Source organism: Pungitius pungitius, chromosome 13, assembly GCF_949316345.1.
Source record: "Pungitius pungitius chromosome 13, fPunPun2.1, whole genome shotgun sequence".
Taxonomy (NCBI): Eukaryota; Metazoa; Chordata; class Actinopteri; order Perciformes; family Gasterosteidae; genus Pungitius; species Pungitius pungitius.
In genome coordinates, this window is record NC_084912.1 from 9844051 (window position 1) to 9869712 (window position 25662).

The following is a 25662-nucleotide window of genomic DNA, read 5'->3' on the forward strand; positions in this document are numbered from 1 at the left end:
GCTTTTTTGCATCATTTAAATTGTAGTTCTTTGTGCCCAAATTTCTTGACTTACTAGCTATCTTTAAAATAAAAAAGTAGATATATACTGACAAGGCCCCTACTTTAATTGTATTTATTGTACACTATTATTGTACCAAATGGATATATTTCTGAAAATACAAAGCCATTCCAGAAGCAATGACTGTTACCTAAAGAAAGTATTCTGTGCATCATGTGACACTGTCGACCATAGCGCACAATTTATTTTTAGATACTATACATATAATATTTGAGGGCTGAAAGTCAGAGTTTAGTCTATATGCACTGAGTTAAATAAACCAAGGGAAAGTTTAGTCTATAGGCACTCTATATATGACTGAGGAACATTTGCAGGAAAATAGTTCTTCTTCGAGTTTTAATTAAATTGCTAATCAATCATGACTGGAAAACACAAACTTTCTTTATCTATTATATAGTTTTACACAAATAATTCTTCAAACCTGTGATTTATTCAATCATAGATACAACTGTGATCATGAGTTCAAATAAAATAAAAAAAACTGAGTATAATCTTTTATTTTTTATTATAAAGAACAGATGTTTAAAGACTTGTATTGTGAATTGTGAAATCAGTTTAAATATATGAATATGAATAAAAACGCAGACAGCCTTTTTATACAAATGTATTTGTTCCCACTTTTCCAATCACATAGGTGTTCTTTGTAGTTCAAACCATTCCCATAAGCTCGGCTGGGATGCATATTTACATGACAATTTTAATTTACGTCAAACCAACATACATATTAACAAAAAACAATCAACCATGTTTTCGCCGCTTAAGCTCAAAATTCAATTAACCGTCGACCTTTTCTTCCTCTATGAACGGTTCCTCAACCTCCGTGTTGCTGGTTGAGGGGTCGCGCTGGTGGAGTTCAGCTGAGCACACCCAGAGGCGGCACAAACCCCTGGAGGTCCTCTGAGACCCGCGTGGCCCCTGAGTCCCGGCCGGCCCAGGTGTCCCCTCTCACCCTGCTTCCCTGGCTGCCCGTTAAAGGCTCTGCCGGGACGTCCACGCTGGCCTGTGATTGAGGCAAACATTTTGTTTAGTCTTCGGGCTTTTATTTCTGCTCAGTCAGCTGACTACGACTATTTCACAGCTTCCAACCACAGATTGTTAACAGATTTTCATCTCTTCTTTTTTTGGCAAACATCACACTCCTCTTACAGTAACAACTCTCCTCCCCCGGCTTCCTTGGATTTAAAGCAAAGGCTCGACTGATTATAGTTCGTAAAATGACCCACACGCCCAGATGTGGAAATCTAACCGAGGCCTCATTCTAACCAAGTCATCAAACAATAGGTCTTGTTTTAGGTATTGCAATATTCATTTACCTATTGGTCCCTGGTCTCCAAAGTAGCCGGGTAGACCATGACCCCTGGGTCCTTTATCACCTTTCTCTCCCCTGTCGCCTGCAAACCAGATGCACACACAGAGACACGTTGGTCACGACAACAGACAACGGCAGAAATGCGATACCCCGGAGGGGGAGAGCCCCACTAAAGAACACGGAGTACATTGATGGATTAAGGTTACTGAGATCACTGTTCAATAAACAGAACATTGACTTGGCACACAAGTACATTTCAGAGGAGACATCTTTGCCCGATTTGTTCGACTTATACTTACTTACTGTTATATATGGGTATAACAATACTTATAATTTGTTAGCGATATGTTTACAGCAAGTTACATGTTGTCCTGCCACTAAGCAACAATCACTGAATGCAGGTATTTAAACCAATACTCATTCCTCAAACGGTCTGTCAGGTGTGTCAAACATACCTGTTTCTCCTTTCCGGCCTAGTTCCCCGACTTCTCCGTAGAATCCTGGCAGGCCCACTTCTCCATCAACACCATCATTACCAGGGTCGCCCTGATAACATCCGTAGGAAAACACATCGTTAATCTTTTGTGTTCACTGTATAAATCATGCATTTTTTTTTTTCTTCGCAGGTAGTCTTTGAAAATATTTATACTGTATAATATGATACTAAGACGCATTAGCTGATTAGATTACACATTGTTGGGATAACCCTGTATAGTACTAATAAATAAATGTTCTGGATAGGACTTATCCTTATCCTAACTTAATATAGTAATAATTTTTTTCATGTTTGCATTATCAGCCTGAGAGTCAAAGTGATTTAAGAAGCTGTGGAACATCAAACGGTTCTACTCTAAATAATCATGTGGAAAAGGCTTTCCAGCTTTCATGCTCTCCAAGAAAATTTAACACAGACCAAGTGTCTAGTCTGTGACTCTTTATTTGTCCTTATGGAGATGTGGAAAACCTTAATGTTTTCACTTTTCTGCCAAATTCTTCAGCCCCTTTAGTTCAGTCCGGTCCCGTGCAATGTGTTTGTACTTTATTCACCCAGAGAGACAAAAGCAAACAATGCACATAGAATGTACTGGAGAAGAGGCAACGCCTGATGCAATGGACGCAGCAGGCTGATTCACTGTGAGCCATGAACACCAAAAACCTGTACAAAAAAAAAAAAGAAAAAACTCACGGCAGGTCCGGGGGCTCCTTTCTGTCCGGTGGGACCCGGTGCACCCATGGGCACGTCCCCGTACAGGGGACAGACGGCAGCACAAGTCCTCTTCACTGAGTTGGCAAAGGTGGACATCTGCTCCAGGATCACTTTCTGACAAACCTCGATCACGTGTTGCGCCGGGAGGGTCGGGCCCTGCGCAACAAATCGTTACCACATCAGTCACTGGAAGGGACCCAACTGCGGGACATGTAATGATGCAGAAGCAATAAGCAGTGTTGCAGGATGGGGCACGCTGAAGCAATGGCTGCCTCTCAGAGGAAATGCTACGAAGCGCCGAAGCCAGCAATATTTCCTTCGGCTCATTATGGATTTATAGACGCACTAAATGAAACGCTCGCTGAGAGTCCCGTCTGACTACAGACTAATATGGGCCTCTTGAAGTGAGCTTTGGACACCAAAGCTGTTACCAAACACCACGTCGTGTGCAATTTAGTGCTGGTGCAATTTAGGACTCCTCTGTTTGTGTGCCATCTGTCAGAGAGAGAGATGAAGTGTCGGTCGAAGTAGAGCAGCACCACTGGACAGTAGCGCCGTCGTGTTTTTGTTAACACTTGTTTTGAACTTACTGGTGGACCCGTGGGTCCTTGGAAGCCATCTGGTCCTCCCTCCCCCCGAATCCCCTTCGTTCCAACGGGACCCGATCTTCCAGGTGGGCCCGCCGGGCCGCGCTTCCCCCGTCCTCCCTGAGGACCCTGCTCCGCCTGTTCTCCGACCTAGAGCCAGCGCACCCATCAGATCACAATGAGATATCTGTTGCATGGACTCAAACCTTATTGAAAGCAGCTTAAACGGATTTTCATGCCATAGAAGTATGAATAACAAAACCTAGTAACTAACAGAGAAGCACATCAGTAGCTAACAGAATCTCAATGGTATAAGTACATTCTGGAAGGAGAAGTGAATAATGTAGGAAAAAATACCTAAATTCATAAACTGAGACAGAGACATTTTGAGTATATTGAAGTATATTGAAATATTGCCCTGACAAAAGAATCCCAACTCACCTTTCCTTTTGGCCCCTTAACTCCTTTTTCGCCCTACAAAAAAAAAGATAATATTAGGTTTGGTCTTAAAAAAAGTGTGAGCAAAAATGTTGAGCAAAGAGGATGGAATATTTTGATGTTGTACCTGTTCACCTTTAACTCCTTGGATTCCCTGTGTTCCTGTGTCACCCTGAACGCATCAAAAGTAAATAAAAAGTATTAAAACTTGCAAATATCAGAAATATCTGAAATCCACTGGTTAAAGTAATTTAGTTGCAGTCAGGATATAGCTATTAAATCCTGATAAAATTGGATTTAAGTCAGTAAATATATAGTGAATATTTCTTCAGGTAGTTGTGTGTAATTTTTTAATTTCTAATGGCTAATGGATGAGGATCTATTACCTTGGTCCCTGGTTTTCCGGGCACACCCACATGTCCCTGTGAAGAGATGGCACGGTTCAATGGCCTGAGGAAAATCAACGAGTGTTTGGATCCCTTCCGAAAAAACAATCTGGAGCACTTACAGTCGGTCCCGGTGGGCCAATAAATCCAGGTCTTCCTGGCTTCCCAGCAGAGCCCTTGTAACCTCTTGGGCCCTCGAGAATAAAACATTTATCAAACCAAACTAAGGGACTGCTTTATTCCAACGCAAACTACTTCACGTACAGAAAGTATTACGCGCTTGTCTTCTGATAAAGTGACTTACGGTTCGGCCTTGGGGACCCATTTCACCAGCTGGCCCGAGGAGGCCTTTTTCTCCCTGGGAAAGACACGGCCCACATCAAATGCATCAGCCAAAAACAACTCAAGTGTACCCATTTATTCCTTAAACCAAACAACAACGACAACTCACCTTTGTTCCAATCCGTCCCAATTTTCCGCTGCCGCCTTGTGGTCCTTGATACGCCTGAGGGGAAATAGATCAAACGTAACATAACACAACTGCACTGCTGCTGAACTGCATCATTAAGATATCATTGTCAGTAGAATATAATACCTCTATTCCTGGATCCCCATCTCTACCCGGTAAGCCCGGATCTCCAACAATGCCCTAGGTGGACGATATTGTTATCCTTAAGAAACAGACGCGTGATTTCGGGGGTGTAAGACAGCACTCAATTGTGTCAGCGGTGAATCACCTTGGGCCCGATGGAGCCACCTCTGCCCTTGGGTCCAAGGATCCCCTAGTTTCACAAGTTCAGACAAAATAACAAATCCTTCAATGTCAAGCCATTGTTTTGAATATAACGAATTGAACAAAAGGGAACGTCATTTTGTAAATGTTGATACATACAGGCTTTCCCTTCAATCCAGGCGCTCCCCTCTCTCCAGGATCTCCCACAATGCCCTGTCAAATTACCATTTCAAGCATCATGAATGCTAAATTATTTCCTTCGGCGAGCAACATGTTGAAGCAGGATGCCGGCCTTCTTATACCACAGAGTAGTTCATTACTCTTTCACTGAATCACCAGCTAACAGTTCAAATCTTCACATCTCTGCCAAATCCAGCCACACAAACTAATTTTCTAAACCAAAAGACACATCTCCATTCCAAAGTTTTACCAGATTAGAAATGATTCTCTGGTTCTCTGTGCTCATATGAGGGAAGTGGGAAGGTAGTGGATAGAGAATTAAGCGTCTCATCATTGATCATTGAACAGATAACCACCCACCTGTTTTCCTTTGGGCCCGGCACGCCCTGCGGCACCAATTGTCCCCATTTCTCCCTAGAAAAATCCAAGCATGATGGAATTCAATCACAATATCTAGATGAAAAAGAAAAGACTGAAAGGAAGGAAATTTTTACCTTAACTCCTTGAAATCCGGGAATCCCTTCGTGTCCTTTGACGCCTTTAGCACCCTTCAAGGAGGCAACAATGTTAATAATACAATGGTTAACACTGCAGAGGGCCTTACCACCAACTCACAGTTTCTCCCGGGTTTCCTGTCTCTCCGATGTCTCCAGATGGCCCACGCACTCCCTTTAATTAGTCACAAAAAACATTGAGGGTTATCCAAAATGTTGAGCAACTTTAACTGCGAACTGAACAGAATTCCAATGAAAAGTCTGTAACTTCATGAGCTGGCTGCAGTATGAAAGACGTTAAATAAAGGCCTGAAGCAGAGCAGGAGTTTACCTTAAAGCCGGCTGCCCCTCTTAATCCTTTCAGCCCCTTGGGACCTCTGCTCCCCTGTTAACACAACACGTCGTTAGTACAGATCTGTGACATTTCAGCAGAAAGCAAGCAATGCATTGGATTGTGATGACTTACAACTTGGCCCCAGAGTCCTCTCATTCCTTTCTCGCCTTTGATTCCTTCTTCACCCTGAGGATGTGCGTGAAGTCTCATTAATGCTTTTGGAGTTCAAGACAACCCGAGGTGTAAGCCTGGTAGGAGCATAATGGCAGCTCTCACCTTTTGGCCGGACTCGCCGATGTTTCCATAGTCTCCCGTGTTTCCCCGGATACCCTGCAAGAGAGTGAGTTTTACTCAATGCTAAGCAGCTATTTGTGAATCGACCATGATTGATTTGGTTTAGGAAGCACCAGCTAGCTCAGCTAACTTCTCAGCACCTCTGAAAACGTCTGAAGGTGTTTCACGTGATGTGAATGTTAAAAGATTTATTCAGAATTTATTCAGAATGAGAGCTTAGCTCCTGAAAAATATTCACAGGAATTTTGTCAGATACATTTATATGATTTGTTTGATACCTTAACCCTATTTGCCTCAGCCAAGATCATCTCAGGGCACAAATGAGATTGTGCTACTGATTGTCTCATGAGTGCATTTAAAATAAAAAGGCAAAACCAGAATAAAGGCGAACCGGCTATTGTTAAGTTTCCGGCGCACAAACATTAGTGGAAACTACACCCAAGAATGTCCAGCAGGATTTAGGAAACACAAGTCAAGAAATTGAACAGCCTACTGTTTGCACAGATGCTGACTTCCTCAGTTGTACAAGGAAAAGTGTTTCCCAGTTGGCAGCTTTTCACTGAGTCAACAAACACATTAAACAAGTTCCAGGAGGCCTTTGTGTTGTCGGTTTATTTGAGCATCTCATCGCATAACTTTAAACAGAGCCGGCTCGACGAAGGACGACCTCAGAGATGGCTGACAGTTTCGGCGTGAAGGCAGAACCGCGAACTTAACGGCGTTTTGCACGGCCGTATAGCTCGGACGAACAAGGGACCACCCACCCCCCAAGATGGAGAGTTCATATATCCGTGCCAGGAAATGCCCTCCTTGGATGCCAGCAGGGGAGGAGATAAACATGTTTGGGCTCTGTGATTCACAAGCTGGCGGGAGGTCAAAATCCTAACGAGTTACACAAGGCAGATGTTTACTCCCAGATGAGCAACAGCTGCTACTCTGGACATGAATATGTAGCGTGTACAGCTCTGGAAATGTGCTCTGAATGTACGTGGGTCTGGAGGCGTACACGTGTTTGCTCAAGCAGCGTGGGGGATTTCCTTGAGTGCAAAGGGCACGTTGAATGCCCAGCGATCACATAGGTATAACAAATGATCCTCCTTCTTTAAAACACATGTTCTCCAGATCTGTTCCAACATAACACCGCATGAAGGGATTAACAAGTCATAAATGTAAAGTGGAAATAATCACATCTGCGGCTCCCTGAAGGACACAACGTGTGTTTGTTCATTGGTCGATGCATTATTAACTCGCTCCTGCGGCAGGTTGCTTTGTTCATTATCATTTTCTCCAACATCTCCACTCTTTTTCAATTTGATCTTCCTGTGGTGCATTAATTAGCCTTATCCGCAAAACAAAAAGATATTTAAGAGACTTCATCAGATTTCACACACTAGTTAAGCACAGTAATGCTACTCATTACCAGACACTGTAGGGGAGGGTTGTTGCTCAACTGCCTGGTTTTCTCGTGTGTGTGGGATTCATTACATTTGGCTCAGTGTCCACCAAATGGAAAAGCAAAGCTATTTAGTATCCTATGATCTCTTTCCAATTGAGTTAGATCCTATGTTCTAAACAGGCAGGCTCTTTGTTTTAAGAGACAAATGGCAATTTCAGAAGGACAAAAACAATGTATTATTACATCCGTATTAGCGTGTATTTACCTTGGCCTTGACGTAAATCTTTTGCAGAGCGGACATGCGTTTTTAAACTATGAAAGGGGCCTCTATGTTTACTATCACCAAGCGCTTCTCCTTCCAGATCTGTTTCCATCTTCTTGCCTCTCAGTTGGACATCTCCCATTTTCCACAGTTTTGCTGCTGTCTTACAAAAAAATGTCACTTTGTCTACTACGTCCCTCACCCGAGTCCAGTTTAACTCTTTATACCCTAAAACAAGAACTTAATTCCTTGTGAAACCAGGGTTGATAATTCATGACTGAGAGGCATTCAATTATTTTGATTACCCAGTTTCCTTGTCTTCCTTGGTCTCCGGCTTTTCCTGGAAGACCTCTGTGACCCTGCAGAATAAAAGAATATGTCAACAGAGATCCAAATTGAGGATGGTCAGCCACAATTCAACAGGTCAGCCACAATTCTACAGGTATGTTGACCTTTGGTCCTGGAGGTCCCTGAATACCAGGTTGTCCGTGCATGCATTTGCAAGACGCTCTTCCAGCTGTTAGGCCGATCTCTGCGTATCCTCCGCACTGCCATCAGTAGAAAGGCAAGGCAGAGGTATTAGGACCAAAAACACCGCTCTGACAGAGAGAATGAAACCATGTTGAACAGAAGCTGACTAACCACACTGGAGAGCTCACAGCAGCCCTCTGAATAAGCCTGCTCCGGGTCACATGACACTTCCATCTGCTGAAGGTCCACCTGGAAAGAGACAGGAGATAACGAGGAGTTTTATCCCAAATCCCCAATGCTATAATACTACTTTATTTATTCATATAAATCCGAGCAGTGAACGTACAGACATGGAGCGATCCCCTGCAGCCCTCTTGACGATGGAGGTGTACCCTCGGTAGATGACTGGCCTCGGCTCATCAATGGACTCCACACTGACCTCCTCACAGTCGATCAGCAGCTTCACCCGGCTGCCCTTCACACTCAGTGCCAACTTGTGCCACTGTCCATCAAATAGCTGTTCCACACCGTGGAAGGTTCTCAGCATATGGCTCCCATGGGGGCTGGTGTAGAAGAAGGCTAAAGAGCGCGTGTCACCCTGGAAACGCAGGCCAACTTGCTCCTGACCCTTGGGGTCACTGACCTGCCACAGGTCCCAGGATGTCTTGGCAGTGTCCTTGGTCACCTTAAAAGTTGCAATGACGGAGTAGTCGGAGGGAAGTCCATCTGGATACACATTGCTGTGGGAAAACATGATGGGTTTAAAGAGCTGGGGGAGGGGGAGTTGTTACATTATATAAGAATATGGATAAGTGGAAAAAAAAGAGCATATAAAGATTTTTTACAATAAAATGCTTGCATGTTGCAATTTAGTTTCACAGAGTAAAACCACAGCTCAAACGTTTCAATTCTCTGATCACATGCTAGCGGGGCTCGGGCCATCCGACACTGTACCTCATGGTCCTCCGCAGATGGACAGAGGGGTTGACCCGGTAGGCCACCGCCTCAGGTTGAGAACCGTTCACAATCCTCACTCCCCTCGAGTCGGGCACGTGAAACTCCTTCAGCAGATCAAAGCCTCACAGCAAAAAACACTGAGCTTAGTTTGACATCAAAACGATTCAGCATCAAAGGTGCACTACTCCTGAATCGCTGATGTCACTGATTCTTTTTTAATGAATGCATAACTCTTTCTCATTAAGAATGCCGTCTCTTCACAGGCAGACTGAGGAAATGTATGAAACCCATTAACAGGAAGAGGCTGTTCATTGTATTTAGTGGATTTGGCCTTTGAATTTTAACCACAAGACAGTTGTGCTGTAGTTTGAATGAGATCAGTTTGGCTGAAGTGTATCCTGCAAAGTAAAAATGGAAAGATTTTGATGACAACTATTCTAGTAGAATATTTGTAAGTAGAATAAAAAAAGAAAAATATTCCCATTACAGTAACATGTTAAGAATTCACCCAGTTGATTTTGAAATCATGGGTCTGTAGACTTATTTGATTGTTTCACTGCCATGTATTACAATCAATAGGCCAGCTTAACAATAAAGTAATGTGAAAAGACAGTTTACCTTAAGAAAAGGTTATAACTGGGATCATAACTGCTCAGTGATGCTGTTACTATTTCTAGCCGTTTTATCTGTGAGTCGGACGTCAACGATTGAGAGATAAACATTGGGTTGATTCCTTATGGTAAGTGACTAAGTGCTTCAAAGTTTTGTGCACAAAGTTTAACCCCAGGATCATCTTTTGACCTCTAGATGTCCACATTGATTTCTGTGGAGGCAAACAATGGACTTCTGAACGCTGACATCTGGTGGTCGAGGTGCCGTAGTGCACTGTTCATTACGGTTAGTCCCTGCGAGTCACTGAAATGATGTCAGCTCATATACTATGTCATATAAGATACATTTATCAAACAAGAAAAAAAACGATGGGAAGGCTGGCATAGATGTTTAGCAGGTCTAACAATACAATACAATACAATACGGTACTTCTTCAAAATAGAAAATAGTTGTCTTCAAATTCAAATGGTAAAAAATGTTGACTTACTCTGCAACTGTTTGCACTGGGTCAGTCCGAGGATGGAAAATAGTGCTGCAAAGACCAGCATTTCTTTGTAGGCTGACATTTTAAATGTTTTTGAAGTCGGGGGCTAGAAGTGCCTGCAGTACAACAATTAAATAAATCAGTAATTTAAAAAATCTGATGATATATGAGTGTATAGTGTGTTGTTAAATTTAAATCAGGCATTCCAATTTGATTCAAAAGTATTTCTAGGAATATGTATAAAACAGAAATATGTTGCCTTAGATTTCTCATTATAATCTATATCAGATGAAAACTAGTGAAAGTGTAACACAATGTTTTTATTTTTAAGATAAAATATTTAAATTTCTTAGTTTAGTCATTTTGGAGTGTACGAGTGTGTCCACTGAATTGAATTGTCCATGCAATCTTTTTCGAGCTTTAACAAAATAGAGAAAAACACTAATCAAAAGATCATCATACTTTGGAATTGCAACCCAACATCTTGTACAATTTATTAACGTCAAAATGCATGATAATAAAATAATAAAGAAATAATTCAAGATAAATGTTTACTTTACTCACATATTATCCACAGAGGAGGTCCCAGGGCTCCTGCAGAAGGGTCTTGTCTAGTTCCTGGCGTGAGGATAAATCCCACGGCCCAGTGTTTGAGCTGAACAGGAGGACCGTTCAAACTGGAAGCTCTGGGTCTCAAACAAGCATCGTCCCTGAGCTCCACTGCACCTTTGGTCCCCAGGGGATCTGTGGATTCTCATAGGCCAGTCACACCTACAGTCACGACCATTCAAGTAAACAGAGTCATCAAATTCAGGAGGTGCAGATCAACGTATCGAGGCCTTTATGTAGCTGTTGGAAGGAGAAAAATAACAGAAAACAAAGGGCCTCTGCTTCAGCTCAATGTTGCTCTCAAAAGAAGTATGTGTGAATAGCTTCTTTATGTGTCTTCCACATATATGGATAAAATAAAAATAAACTCTTGATGGGACTGTTGTAGAAACTTAAATAATTGCTTTTAAAAAAGTTACAAATTTAGTGAATGTTCATTTAAGACATTTAAGAGTGTTTTACCATTTTGGTCTCACTGAGAGAAAGATGTAGTATGTCACAGCTAAACACAAGACGCTCTGCAAACATGCCACCCGGAGTAGACCCCCCCCCCCTACCCCGCTTCAATCCAAACCTCCACATTGCATCTAACAGCCGGGCTGCGGGGACATTGCAGAAAACTATGGAACAACAAAGATATACAGTTCATAGCTGCTTCCACTGTGGTGTGATGGTGGTGCATGGAGTAGTGTGGTGTGCTGGGACCGCAAGGTCGGTAGTCTGAATCCCAGCTGCCCCATGAGCCATGTCGAAGTGTCCCTGAGCAAGACACCTAACCTCAAATTGCTCCCCAGGCAAAATGTAATGCATAGGTTATAATGCAATGTAAGTCGCTTTGGATAAAAGTGTCCGTTAAATGACATGTAATTTAAGAAGGAAAGGGGCAAATGCCAAAAGGTTCCTCAGAATCCACTTTCCTTGAACCATTCATTTTACTTTCATATATTATGAAATATATCCTCACGTACCACATTACCAATGGCTTAAGTTATAGATTATTCTTTATCAAATAAACACGAGCATGTTAGAATAAATACTTTTTCTTTTAATTGTACTTAACTGAGTAACTGATATGCTTGATTTTCCCATGTTCCCAGAGAAAAGTTAACAATTTCTAGAAAACAATAAGCCGAAAATTATAATATACTATTCTTATATGATGCAAAAATACGTGAACAATCCATCTATTCGTTGTTGTATTTCAACGTTCAAATGACCCTTCACTCGTTTAACTGACACTTTCATGTCACATAAACCTTTTGGAAACCAAGAAATCCTGCTCTTCAAGTGGAGCTTAATGTCCCCAAAATAAGCCAACAAAATCCTGGTGCGTCACCAATGCCACCAACAGCCAATCAAGGGTGGAGAAGATACCGACATTAGAACAGCCTAGTTTGGTTTTGAAGGGTCGGGTCAGCTGACACAGACACCAGGCTCTTTGGCTGCACTGTCGGCCCTTCTGCAGCCAAGGGAGGAACTGGAGAACCACAAACAAGACTGTGTGGACACATCAGTCCCCGCCGCAGTAAAATGAGAGGTTTCTGAAACAATACCACTTTTGCGCACAGGGAAGGAAAGTCATTTTAGAGCATGTGACATTTTGAGCATCAGTTGAATTAGCTTTGGCGAAGGTATGTATGAAAGGGCGTTCTCAGCTTAATCTGGGATTATGTATTCAATTTCTGTTTGGTCTGTATATATACACTCACCGGCCACTTTATTAGGTACACCTGTCCAACTGCTCATTAACACTTCATTTCTAAGCAGCCAATCACATGGCGGCAACTCAGTGCATTTAGGCATGTAGACATTGTCAAGACAATCTCCTGCAGTTCAAACCGAGCATCAGTATGGGGAAGAAAGGTGATTTGAGTGACTTTGAACGTGGCATGATTGTTGGTGCCAGAAGGGCTGGTCTGAGTATTTCAGAAACTGCTAATCTACTGGGATTTTCACGCACAACCATCTCTAGGGTTTACAGAGAATGGTCCGAAAAATAAAAAACATCCAGTGAGCGGCAGTTCTGTGGGCGGAAATGCCTTGTTGATGCCAGAGGTCAGAGGAGAATGGCCAGACTGGTTCGAGCTGATAGAAGGGCAACAGTGACTCAAATAACCACCCGTTACAACCAAGGTGGGCATAAGAGCATCTCTGAACGCACAGTACGTCGAACTTTGAGGCAGATGGGCTACAGCAGCAGAAGACCACACCGGGTGCCACTCCTTTCAGCTAAGAACAGGAAACTGAGGCTACAATTTGCACAAGCTCATCGAAATTGGACAATAGAAGATTGGAAAAACGTTGCCTGGTCTGATGAGTCTCGATTTCTGCTGCGACATTCGGATGGTAGGGTCAGAATTTGGCGTCTACAACATGAAAGCATGGATCCATCCTGCCTTGTATCAACGGTTCAGGCTGGTGGTGGTGGTGTCATGGTGTGGGGAATATTTTCTTGGCACTCTTTGGGCCCCTTGGTACCAATTGAGCATCATTGCAACGCCACAGCCTACCTGAGTATTGTTGCTGACCATGTCCATCCCTTTATGACCACAATGTACCCAACTTCTGATGGCTACTTTCAGCAGGATAAAGCGCCATGTCATAAAGCTGGAATCATCTCAGACTGGTTTCTTGAACATGACAATGAGTTCGCTGTACTCAAATGGCCTCCACAATCACCAGATCTCAATCCAATAGAGCATCTTTGGGATGTGGTGGAACGGGAGATTCGCATCATGGATGTGCAGCCGACAAATCTGCGGCAACTGTGTGATGCCATCATGTCAATATGGACCAAACTCCCTGAGGAATGCTTTCAGCACCTTGTTGAATCTATGCCACGAAGAATTGAGGCAGTTCTGAAGGCAAAAGGGGGTCCAACCCGTTACTAGCATGGGGTACCTAATAAAGTGGCCGGTGAGTGTATATATATATGTATATAAAAATATGTTGATTTTCATACAATTCTAGATAGATAAATTTGTTTCCAAATATAAACAAAGTTATTAGACATACCATACAAAAGATATTATCAAAAACATTAGTATTTCTCTTCTATTCCGAAACTAAACACCGTCCTTTGGTCACAATTATAATTAGACAATAAACAAGGCATGCCTTTCGTGATATTACCCCTTAATGAACAGGGTCTTGCTAGCATGGCTAATGAAATTAGCTAAAACCAGCAAAAACTGAGAGGATTCTTTGGTGTACATTAGCCTCTGGTGCCTTTCTGCAAGCAGGTTTATTACAAAGTAACGTTACAGTGACAATTTGTATACATTGACATGGATGCACAGGAAAATGTCTACATGGAGTGGCACCCCTTCAAGCACACACTGCTGTGAAGTGATCAAATCAAAGAGGGACTGCACTGACACAAACAAACAGGACTTAAAAGCTTTATGATTAGGATGTTTCTGCTACTTGCCTTAAATAGTGTTTTTTGAAGGTTTCTGCAGTGCTTACTGGGGTTTATTGACGTATATTGCATTGCCCTTTAAATGCATGTTGGCAGTATATCAATTCAATTTATAATTGCAGTGCCTCGATGGTAACATAATGCACCATCTACTCCAAACATAAATCACAGTACATTCAGTAACTCTCAGAGCGCTAACCCGCGTGTTGCCCTTCATTAGTGTTTTTAGAAATGTTAGCTAACCATACAACATTCCAAGGATTTCTAGTGTCCATCGAACCTCTACAGGTTTTCTCATCAATAGAATAAAATAAAATACAATTAAAACAATTTGAAACATTTCACAAAAAGTAAAATACATTAAAACAAAAACGCAAGGCCATTGACATTTCATTCTCACATAATATTAAACCATATTGCCTCACAACAGAATATTTTACATCTTCGCAACGATTTAAATAACAACACAATTTTTCAGTCTTTTAAGTTAGATGTCTCCAGTGTCCGTTAGGTGTTTAGGGTGCAACTCGCTCCCGGGTTGTGGTTGTTTGACTATCGCTTGAGCCCCTTAGCCAGTTTGCTTGTGGGAGTGGTTCTTCTCTGAGGAGTGGGGATCTTGGAGGGTTTTCCGCCGTGCTGACGGGACGTGGAACGCGACGTCGCTCTGGTTGAGTCGCCCACCGTTTCAGAAACGTCCGAGCACACAGACTGGATGTCTGAGATGTCAAAGTCAGAGGCGTCACTTCCTCTGCGACTGCTCCCTCTGCTTCCTGCTTTACTTCCAGGCCGGCTCAGATTTTTCCGAGACTCTAGAAACACAATCAGGCCAATGTGTTAGTTTCATTTAAAAAGGCCATCATTCATAGCCTTTTAAATGGCAAATGGACTTGTTCTTGTACAGGAACTTTTAAATCCTGCAACCACTGAAACTGCTTCTACACGGATGGGAGCAGCAGAGGATCAATTTGCCGATATTCAGATTGAAGGACAACCCGGCCACAGCCGCCCTAATACTCCCTACATTGACCTCCGGGTTACATCTCATCCCATTTTCCCAGAAAAGGTCATTGCAACCCCAACACGTCATCATTGGCTGCATTGTTTCCATTATCTTAGAGTCTGCTCGACAGACAAAAATACATTTTCTTCAAAACGTTTTTAAAAAGTTGCTCTGTACTCACCACCTATTGTCTGTGTCCGAGCTTTCAGTACAGCAGCGCTGATCAAGGTTCCCTCCTCAGCCGACTGGAATCCTTTGCCTGACAAGTACCCGGGAAGACGTAATTTGCTGCCTTGAACTGGTGTACCCTGCAAAAGATAGAAAAGAAGGAACGGCAGCGTTTGATAAAATAGTCCTCTTCAAATGCGTAAAAAGTTGTTTCAGATGTTGTTAAGTTAGTTATTTTGATCAAAAAAAGAAATCTTTTAGCCAACCTAATTTTTTCAGTAGTTTGAATAGGTTTAAACCTTTGGTTAGAAAATCGTCACACAATCACACAATCACACATGCTCACATATTACATACATATTGACAGTTGAATGTTATTCATATTATAGGGATATAACAATGAGACGGCAATTTTGTCAAACAAGAATTAAATGTTCAGTCCATTAGTAATCAAACGTGTTAGAGTTTATTGACCCAAATGAAGTCTCTCAGGCATTTTGTTTTTCCACTGCAGAATACAATTGGAAATCAGCAAAATCAAGAAATATATAAATCTAACTGATAAAGCTTTTGTAAACTAGCCTTACTGGTGATAAATAGATTTTCTCTCCTATTTGATATTTGTGCAGCAGATTTCAGTTGGGTCAGAAATTGGAAGCGTCCCACATTGTGTGGTGTAAATGACTATAATGTATGATTATACCTCTGAGGATGAACCTTGGCTCCCAAAGGAGTCTGATGATTTAAGAGGAGTGGAGGGTTTGCTGTTTGTGAGCCAGGGCTTATCATAATTGCGGGTTATGTGTTGGGGAGTCTGGGAAACAATGGCAAATCAAAAAACACAGATATGGATTCACAAATCAAAAACGACCAGATAGACGAGATGGAAGAAACACAAAAATGAACAGGAACTTGATCAAAAAATGAGAATACAAATGAAATAAGGCATATAAATAAGAGGAAATTCATGGTGGGGAAGTGATGAATCCACAGTGTGGCAGACAGCAGGGTCTCTCACAGCAGAGCAGAGCCTCCTACCTTGGGGGTACTGGTCACTGCTGGGGCGGATGGGACCGCACAGCTCTGACTGGAGGTGGATCTGTTGGGAGAAGCTCCTCTGGATGACGGGCGAGATCTCCGACCTCTGTAACGGAAGCTCGCCATCACCTGAGTGGTTCCCTCCGGGAGGATGAACTTCTCTCGCAGCTCCATGTTGGTCCTGCCTTTAGCTAAGAAGTGACATTCCAAATAAGTCATATTAACATATTAGCATAACTGGCATCACATGTACTTTTAATTTTGTATGAATGATGAGAGTAAACACTTTATTTTCTCTTTGTGTTCCCTAATTTCCCATGGATAAATATGTAGTTTGGTATCAATTATGATTCAAATAGAAATGTGCCTGAGAGAACTGCATTATTTACACCAAGGGAGAGACGGATTATTTATTTGTGTATTATTCTTGTGTTTTGTATTGTATGCTTGGCTACAAATAAAATTTCCCAAAATGTCATCCTGGTGTAGGAAAAAAATAATATAATAATTATTAATTGAAAGTGTTTAAATTGAACATTGTCTGTGTTTTGAATCCCATAATAACCAACTATTCATACTAAATATAATATAATAATATAACCAACAGAACAGTGTGTGAAGAAATAGCGGATGTTTGTTACACTTGCGACATAAGCTTAATGGAGATCCTCCACTCAAAATACTCTTCAGATTGTGCAATGGCAGAAGTTGAGGGCATAAGAAAGTACATTTTTCTTTTAAATAACAATGGAACCTATTAAAATAAAAAGAGTTGAAAGCCTTGTTTTGATTGGCACTGTTGAACCAACCGTTGTAACCTTGTGATCAACACAGTCATGTGGTGCAGAGAGGTGGTATTTTGGTAGTTGGTTTGAGGTAACTTCTGAAGAAACTATTGTATTAGGGAAATATATAAAATAAAGTGTTACCATGATATTTTTTTAAATGAAGCAGAATATTTCAAATGCAGACAAAAAAAATACTGTAGAAAAAAAAGAAAAACACAAGACTTCACATCTCATCCATAACTCCGCGGGCGCAGTGGAAGAAACTTTGTCTTCCAAGCAGCAGTAAGTTTTTGTTTGCTTGACTGCTAAACAAATGGTGGAAAGATTCCAACAAATCAAAGTGTGGCCAAACATTCCCACATCAGCCGAGATGAGGAAAACTACTAAACTGAGGTCACATAATCTACACAAAGGGAAAACAAACAGAGCTGGCACCAGATGTGTTAAAAAATAAAACTGGCTTACATGCAGATTTAATCACACTGACACACAAAGTTACCAGTGCAGAAACACTGTTTGGTTTTGTTGTTTCTTCTTTCAATTACGATGTAAGTTTAGTTATATCCATGAGGGGGAGTATATTCAGCAAAGCCTCTCCAGAACATCGACTTGGGTTCTGTTTGTTTGATGGTCAAGCAAAGACCTCATTTAGTCCCAAAATATCGACATTGGGTGATGCAACTCACGCAAAACAACTACATGCATGAAAACCAGCCGCAGCTGACAGACAGGTTGACTGTGAGTGAAGCCGGTGTATGAGAATGCCACACTCACACACAGCTAACGGTACAGCAACACAGGCAGAACACACTCGGATGTGCAGACACACATACCACAGGTGGGTTCATGGAGCAAGGTGAGAAGGTTTGAGATTTGCCAACCTATAGGAGACTGAGTAATTGAAGAGTTTGATTCCGAGCGCAACATTTTGCTTCCGTGGTGATGAACTAGAAGGAATGATACCATGTTCAGCCGGAGGAGGGTTTGGCAGGAAAATACAGAAATGTATCATTAATACAGAAGACAGCAGAGAGAAGCAGTCAGTACTGAGAGCGTTTACAGAGAGGATCGTCTCATACTGGTCCTCATATGTTGCAGGGGATTAGTCATTGCTCTATGGCGCTCTGTTACTCCAGTTGCTAATATTTGATTGTGGAGATCAGTGTTGTGATAAAGAAGAACAGACTTTAAGGAGAAAGTCTCGATTCCAAAATATGGCATGAATCAGCACAAAAATAAAAGAACTATATTTATAGTTATATATTATTATTATACTTCAGCCTGATGGATCTGAAAGCAAAGAAAATACTAATCCCTTCACTGAAGGGTATTTCTGAATGAATGTATCAACTAATGAAACATTAACACTATGCAACATGTCAGTTTGGTAAAAATATGTTTTTTAAGATAATTTTTACTGAGAAATGGATTAGCTGAATTGAAAAAGTAATTACAGATTACTGCTCAGCAAACATTGTGGCTGTAATGGTTCAGAGATGATATCTCAATTGCATATCTGTAATAATATTAGAAATATAATCCTTGTAATAATAATAATACTCTTCATCAGTAGTAACTATTCATACAGCAGTAGTCCACAATGATAAATTCAATATTTTATATATATATATATATATATATATATATATATATATATATATATATATATATATATATATGTATATATATATATATATATATTTAAATCAGAAGTCACATTGATGAAGACCCGACAAATATCACCTTCCTAACGACATGTTTTTAAATAAATGACCAAAAGTCCAACATTCTAGTTATTTAACACAACTGGATTTTTTCACTTTTCAATATTCAATCCATGAATCCTGCTTTGTGACTTGTTGTGGTGAACTTTTGATCTCACCTCTACAAGGGTCATTCTTCACCAGGAACTCATCCAGAGCCATCCAGCCTCCTCCGACACGCACCATCACAGTACTGCGTAAAATCCGTACCAGGCGCAGCTGCTGAGAGTCTCCAAACTAGGGAGTGGGGGGGGTTAAAAACGAGAGATGTGTGAAAACCTTTGTATGACCTTTGCATGAGCACTCACTGCAGGCTAAACGCTGCCCAACACTGGAAACCAGACTGGTTTGGAGAATAACAAAAATTGTCTTTTGCATTTTTGACAATTTCTTTAGTTGCTTTTTTAATTAGACAAATTAAAGCAAAATTGTCCATTCAAAAATTAAACTTTTGGTCCAATTCACTCTGATTCCCTTTTCATGTTGAACAGATTTACACAAAGAGAAGTAATCATTCACATTGTTAAAGACACAGATCACACAAAGGTCAATCCAACTGGTTTTCTTCTAGTATTGCGTGCTGGTGGGTGGGATTTAAATGTATTTTTTGTGAATCACAACACAAGTACAATCATTCAGTGCCTGACTGATTTATCGTTTATACTACATTGAAAACTAATAGTAACGGTGCCATCATAAGTTACAGCAGTTACAAAATCTTCACAGCTTTATAAACGTAGTGATATAGCAGTGGATATATTTTAATGAAACTTTGAATAAACTCAGCTGATGTGTGGTTTCTACTTGTAACGTCTGACTGTATTCCGACAGCATCTGGCTTCAGTTTACTGCCACCACTGCAGTTTGACCCTGTGAAAAAATGCACTGAAAAGCACATTATTTTACCACCAGAAGGCGCTAGAGTATAATAATTTGCCCTCATCATACCAACCACACATACAAAACAAGTGAGTGATAAGCAGGTAATTGGATGTGAATGGTTCATGGTGTATGAGTTGATGGACAGAAGTCAGCCAGTTGGATATGAGCCCAAGGACCTAATTTACACAGGACAATCACAGCCGCATGCTTTCTGCAAAAAAACAAAAACAAACAGCATCTCCTGCAATCCAGCACTTTGTTGCACTTTCTACGACAACGACTCGAATGGTCGGGATGCATTGACAACGATGCAAAGCCAATGCAGCTAGCTCCAATGACACACCAAGAACAACATGAGGAATGAGGTTCAAATCATTTCCACCTAATCCACCACAATGTGACACGCAGACATGAGCAAACAATGATCCCTGCTAAGTGCCTATTATCTCATGACGTCTATTCAACTGGTAAAACGATCCTGTATGATTATTATAATGATTTAATGCCACTGGTGATTTAGGTGATCAAATACATTAAACGTGATGATGATCTGGAGGAAAAAGAGGTACAAGAAACATCTTAAGAATAACCATTTACCAGAAAACAGCTTTCCAAAACTGCAACGTGTAGGTGAGGGGTAAGATTTTGATTTTCCCTGTTTGCTATTATCTCTTCGCCGATTAGGGAGTCATGTAAGCAGTGAACCAGACCAAACTGTCAAAAGAATTATTTCAATTGATTGTTGTTTGACACATCAATACAACTTAGTTCATACAACACTATTGCCCCTGCCCCCACCTTACTAACAGCTCCCATTATTCATCTTAATCCAAACAAGCCTCACGAAGCATGTGGCGTTTGAACACATATCAGTAATGGATTTTAAACTGCGGCATGCAATTAGTCGAGAAATGTTAACTCATTAATTCCAAAGAAAAGAAAGGTATTCATTAAAAGGGTCAAGGTCAACCTAACTATAAAAATAAATGAATTAAACCGTATCAGCTCCACTAAAGTATGTCAGCCGAAGTTGAGATAAATCATTCCCATGAAAAGCCAAAGGCAAGCACACAGAAAGCATTATTTTCCACACTGCCCAGCAGATGAATTTATGCCCATGGACTAATAAAAGATATGGGCTGAAATGGTTTTGGCTTTTAATATTGAAACTCAAAAGCAGATGTGCGGTAAAATATATACGGTATACTAGACTATGTTTCAGCTGGATTGGCTTACTTTTCAACCAAACAACAACATCAGATTAATCTGAATTCACATAAAACCTAAACACATTTAATTCTCTTTTGATTACTCCCTTTTAGCAAGATTTCAAAATGGACTGAAAACACTTCTTAGGCCAGATTTCCTTAAGGATTAAATCAGATGGCCGTAGATCTTTATTTCTACTTCTGAGTTTCAGTCTGTAAACATCAGCCAGGAATCGAGGCAGAGTTCATTGAAAAGCAGACATGGTAAATGAAAAAGCCTCAATAAGGCACAGAACAAAGGGCTTAAAGGCAAAGAGGCCTTTCATATGTACCTGGTTTCCAAGGTAGAACTGGTGATGAGGGGAACAAAAGAAATATGCAAAGGTTACTTTTTGGTTTTTATTGGCAGTTTTTGCCTCACTTACCTTTCTGAGCCCCTACAATTTAAAACATTTTACATTCATGTCTTTGTTTGTGTTTGTTGGAACAATTTCTCCCAGTAAAACGTTTGACTCAAATCTGCTTACCCGATATTTGTTTGCACCAATTTGCTCCACTTGGAATCGTTTTGTGCATTTACACTTTGCCACTTGTCTCGTAACCTGAAAGCAGAGGACATTTTATTCAAACAAGTCCCTGAACTTACATTTAGAATTCTAATCTCGAGAGTTCGAATCACCTCATCCTCAATTTTGTCAGCATCTGTCAGCGGTTTGTAAGCATCCTTGTTCGGATGGAGAGCTGCCACAAACTCATAGTAGTCGATGTAGCCGTCCCCGTCTCTGTCGAATATGTCCGCCACAGCGCTCATCTCCAGGCGGCTGGTGGGGAATTCTATGGAAGTGGCACCAGGTGAGCATTTGGCTGGTACATGCTGTTCAGTCGTGGGTTTTGTATGTCCAACGGCACTTACTGGAGGAGAGGATGCCCTCTATGAACTCCTGCCGGGTCACCTTGCCATCTTGGTCTTTGTCAATGCGGCGGAAGAAGTCCATGACCCGAGACTTTTTGTGGTTCATCCAGCGCATGTAACGCTTTCGCCACACGTCAAAGTCGAAGTTGGCAAATTCCTTTAACTGCGCAAAAACACAGAGGAGGGTCACGGGAGCATGAGATTTGCAGAAAAAAACGTGCTTGCATGTTGCACTGAGAGCAGTTGTGTGTAAAACACAAAGTGCTTGATTACCTCCTCCAGTCTGTCCATGGCGTCGTTGAGTTTCCGCCGCCTGTCCAACGCCAGCAGCCACACGTGCTGCCACTTAGCGACCAGGAGGTTGACCTGCGGGTTCTTGGTTTCAATGGGAGGTTGCGTTGCTGACGCATACATTGTTTGTGTGGGAGAACGTTTTCCTGCAGGTGAAGGACAAAAAAAAAAACATTCATAGTGACGGTGCTCTCACCATGTAATCAGGAAGATGAGATTAGCGGTGATATCATCCCAGGTGCTAAAATAGACAAAACAAGGATGTCCATTCACCCAGCGGTGACTAAACACCGGGCCAGATGGCCGAGGTCACGCTCTGTGAGGGGTATTAATGGCGTACATACTGCCAGTTTTTCCCTTGTCGAGCACAGGGATGTGAGACTGGATCGGGGGCTCCAGAGCAGCCTTCCTTTTGTGTGTCTTGGTGATCTTGTCAACATCCGGTTGCTTCCTGGTCATTTCCTCCATGAATGCCTGTAGAGAACAGCAAAAAATGTGCTTCCAGTGTGGTTCATGTACACTTAAAGCCAAAAAAACAATCAATAAAATCAATGCATTTAAAAAATTGCTACCTGGTGTTCTTCTATGAGGCTTTTGATCTCTTCCAGCTCCTGGGGCAGCTGCTCCTTGTCCTTATTGTCCAGGTTGGACTCAGCCCACTGAAGCCAGGTCAACAGATTCTCCAGCAGGTCCTGAGTGGCTAACAGCTCAGTGAGGGCTGTGGCCAGTCGCTGCTGGTGCTGTCTGGCCCAAGCCTGCACCTGTACCAGTAACATTACACATATTACTAATACTTAATAGCTTTTGTGTGATGAGGCAAACACGCATGCCACCGGAAAATGTGGATTTAATGGTTTCTGCAAAAAATCAGAACCAAATTGTACAATTGTGCTCCGTCATACCTGCGGGTATGAAAGGCTAGTATGCAGCTGTGAACTGACCTCTTCAAGTCGGGCTTTAATGATGGTGTTCCAGTGTTTGATGGTTGTGATAGAGTCTGGATGGCAGATGGTGAGAATAGCCTCCCCCATACTGGTTGCTTTATTTAGAGCCACTCGCTTTTCCTCCAGTTTCTTCATGAACTCCTTCAAAATAATGAAAGGGAACAAGATTAGATCTTCCTCTAGATTCAGATGGAATCATACCTGAGAAAATATCCGCCTCAAATATGCAATGCTGCGTGTTTGGAATGAAATATAGCACGGCATCTTTGCAATAACGGAATCGGGTGGGGTTGACTACAGTGACAAGACAGTTCAATTTATTTATTCAAACAGCCAAGACTATCCTAATGTCAAATACATACCTAAAAATGTTACACACGATAAAACATAATCCTTTTTCTCAACGCTTGCCTTGTGTTGTTCGATAAGCGTCTCCACGGCCTCCTCGTCGTCAGGCAGGCTGCCATGGAAACGCAGACTCTGCTCCGCCTCAGCCAGCCACTCCAGCAGGATATGAACCGTGGAGTGGAACTCCTCCGCCTGCAGCCAGAGGAAACAGATCAGTGAGGCTCCCAGAGTCGGTTCGCCTTCCATCAGACGACCGTTGGGGCTCCACATTACCTGACACAGGGCCTGCTCCAGCCGGGCCTGTTTGGACACCGAGAGGTTGCACACTGTGTCCCAGCGAGTGCTCAGCTCCTGCATCTGGGCTTTGACCCAGGACGAGTCATCGTGGCTGCTTTCAATCAGCTCCTTCGCCGAGCGTTTGAGGGCCTGGACGGTCACTGTCCTCTTTCCCAACTCCTTCTGGAAAACCTGCAGCGACCGATTGGAGGACGACTCAGTCAAACAGCATATTTACTATTGAGGTATGAGGACTATGAGGTTTTTGTAACATCATATTTCTGCTATTTGTAATTTCAATGAAAAAGTACTGAGGCAAAATGTACTTGTGGATTACAAACAGAACTGAATAAACCTTCTGATGTGCAGTTAAATATCACTATTTTGAATGACCAAACATAGCATGACTTATTTGGACATCTTTGCTGGACAGTAAACTTTTGAGACTCTCAATGGAAATACACTAAAGCGCTAATCTGTTGAATCGCAGCCCAACCCTAGAGTGGTTTTAGTTTCCTTTGTTAGTATTGTGATGAGCAACAATCAATGGTGAAAAGAAAAGGGTGGTATTAATACAGCAGTGGAACTTGTATGCTTCTGATGGCTTTAATGCTTCCGCTAAGACATTTTTCAACCAGATAGACAGAGCTTTGCGTCACGCTATGATGTATCCAGGTGTGGTTTCCCACCTTATGGTTGTCTATCAGGTTGAGAACCAGGTCAATGTCTCCGTGGACGGGCTGGTCCTCAGCCAGCTGGGGTTCCACTCTGTAGAGCCAGTCGATGAGAGCCTGCAGAGCATCTGTAAACTGGCCAGAGAACAACAGGGCCTCCTCAAGCTTGTTTTGTCTGCAGGAGAAGAAGACAAATCATTAACAGTGAATGGAGAATCCACCCGCAAAATGTGTGAGAAGTAGTTGTTTGGCTGGTAGCAAAGAAGTATCTTTACCTTTCAACCGACTTGCCACAAACAGTGTCCCATTTGTCCCTGAGTTCACTCAGCATGTCGTCCAGCTTCTGATTATCATCCTGCAGGGAGGTCTTGTCTTTCAGGGCCCGTCCTGTTCGAGAGGTGGTGTCATACACTGAGTGTTTGCTGCCCACGGTTTTTTGGAATTCCTGCGTATGAGAAAAAACTTCATCAAAAAGCTCCAACCACCAAACAGTGAAGAGGTAAGACGCACAAGATTACAGTGAGCTTTTTCAGACTTTTCCTCCTGCTACTGTTTGCATGTCAGATAGTGTCCTAATGTGTGGGTGTGTTTTGTGATTAGCGTTTTCTCTGAGAGAACAAAAAAGGGGGTCAAATCTCAAGAGCCACTGCTCCACGGGGATTAAAAGTATCCAAACACAGTGGCTCCTAATACATTGGGTCCCGCCCGGGATTATGATAGGATTAGCACGGTATCAGCACATAACCCTGCAGTAACAACACGATAAGACTGGCGAGTCTGTCACGCTACCAAATGCACGACTAATGTATTGCATTGATACTGTAATTTCCATAAATACTTTAGTTAAGAAAAATTGTTGGATGCATCTGTTTCATAAATCAATGCAATGCAAATGAAATGTTGTTTCTGTTAAATTAATACAATTCAGCTCCCTGGGTGTTTTAACTTTCATTATTTCCACTGTGTTCGAGGAGGCGATGCTCAGTCACCTTGTGTAAGGCCAGCTGCGTCTTGATTTTGTCTGGATCGTTTGCAATCTCCACTTCTGAGTCCAGAGTCTTCTCAGACTCGTCCAACCACTCCATCAGTTTATTCCAACTTTCATGGAACTAATGAGGGATAAAGAAACAAACAG

At 41.9% G+C, this 25662-nt stretch overlaps 2 protein-coding genes across 22 annotated transcripts in view; both read right to left on the reverse strand.

Annotated features, from left to right (window-relative positions):
- Positions 1-601: 601 nt before the first annotated feature.
- On the reverse strand, positions 602-10307 carry zmp:0000000760 (collagen alpha-1(IX) chain). The gene is made up of 26 exons (XM_037465550.2): positions 10208-10307; positions 9106-9229; positions 8498-8891; positions 8323-8400; positions 8133-8228; positions 7986-8039; positions 6005-6058; positions 5861-5914; positions 5726-5779; positions 5516-5569; positions 5395-5448; positions 5261-5314; positions 4880-4933; positions 4725-4769; positions 4583-4636; positions 4439-4492; positions 4292-4345; positions 4110-4181; positions 3988-4023; positions 3729-3773; positions 3605-3637; positions 3167-3313; positions 2556-2732; positions 1825-1915; positions 1374-1451; positions 602-1060 (listed from the first exon to the last, which is right to left on the reverse strand). Exons 1-26 carry the CDS (start codon positions 10284-10286, stop codon positions 858-860), a joined length of 2292 nt encoding a protein of 763 aa, XP_037321447.2. The 5' UTR covers positions 10287-10307; the 3' UTR covers positions 602-857.
- Positions 10308-14023: 3716 nt separating this feature from the next.
- dst (dystonin) overlaps positions 14024-25662 on the reverse strand; it is an 86637-nt gene continuing 74998 nt past the window's right edge. For 9 of the 21 annotated variants that reach the window (XM_037465446.2, XM_037465462.2, XM_037465455.2 and 6 more), the window contains 20 exons: positions 25517-25636; positions 24803-24972; positions 24543-24702; positions 23851-24045; positions 23641-23769; positions 23227-23370; positions 22858-23046; positions 22630-22759; positions 22268-22431; positions 21995-22157; positions 21761-21915; positions 21609-21683; positions 21414-21431; positions 20471-20587; positions 19111-19228; positions 18062-18175; positions 16441-16631; positions 16106-16216; positions 15416-15542; positions 14024-15043 (listed from right to left, as the gene is read on the reverse strand). In XM_037465446.2, the coding sequence (XP_037321343.2) occupies positions 14787-15043; positions 15416-15542; positions 16106-16216; positions 16441-16631; positions 18062-18175; positions 19111-19228; positions 20471-20587; positions 21414-21431; positions 21609-21683; positions 21761-21915; positions 21995-22157; positions 22268-22431; positions 22630-22759; positions 22858-23046; positions 23227-23370; positions 23641-23769; positions 23851-24045; positions 24543-24702; positions 24803-24972; positions 25517-25636 (2847 nt within the window). In that variant the 3' untranslated portion in view covers positions 14024-14786. The remainder of the gene's footprint in view (positions 15044-15415; positions 15543-16105; positions 16217-16440; positions 16632-18061; positions 18176-19110; positions 19229-20470; positions 20588-21413; positions 21432-21608; positions 21684-21760; positions 21916-21994; positions 22158-22267; positions 22432-22629; positions 22760-22857; positions 23047-23226; positions 23371-23640; positions 23770-23850; positions 24046-24542; positions 24703-24802; positions 24973-25516; positions 25637-25662) is intronic. The other 12 variants (XM_037465463.2, XM_037465452.2, XM_037465460.2 and 9 more) reach the window with 7 other exon arrangements.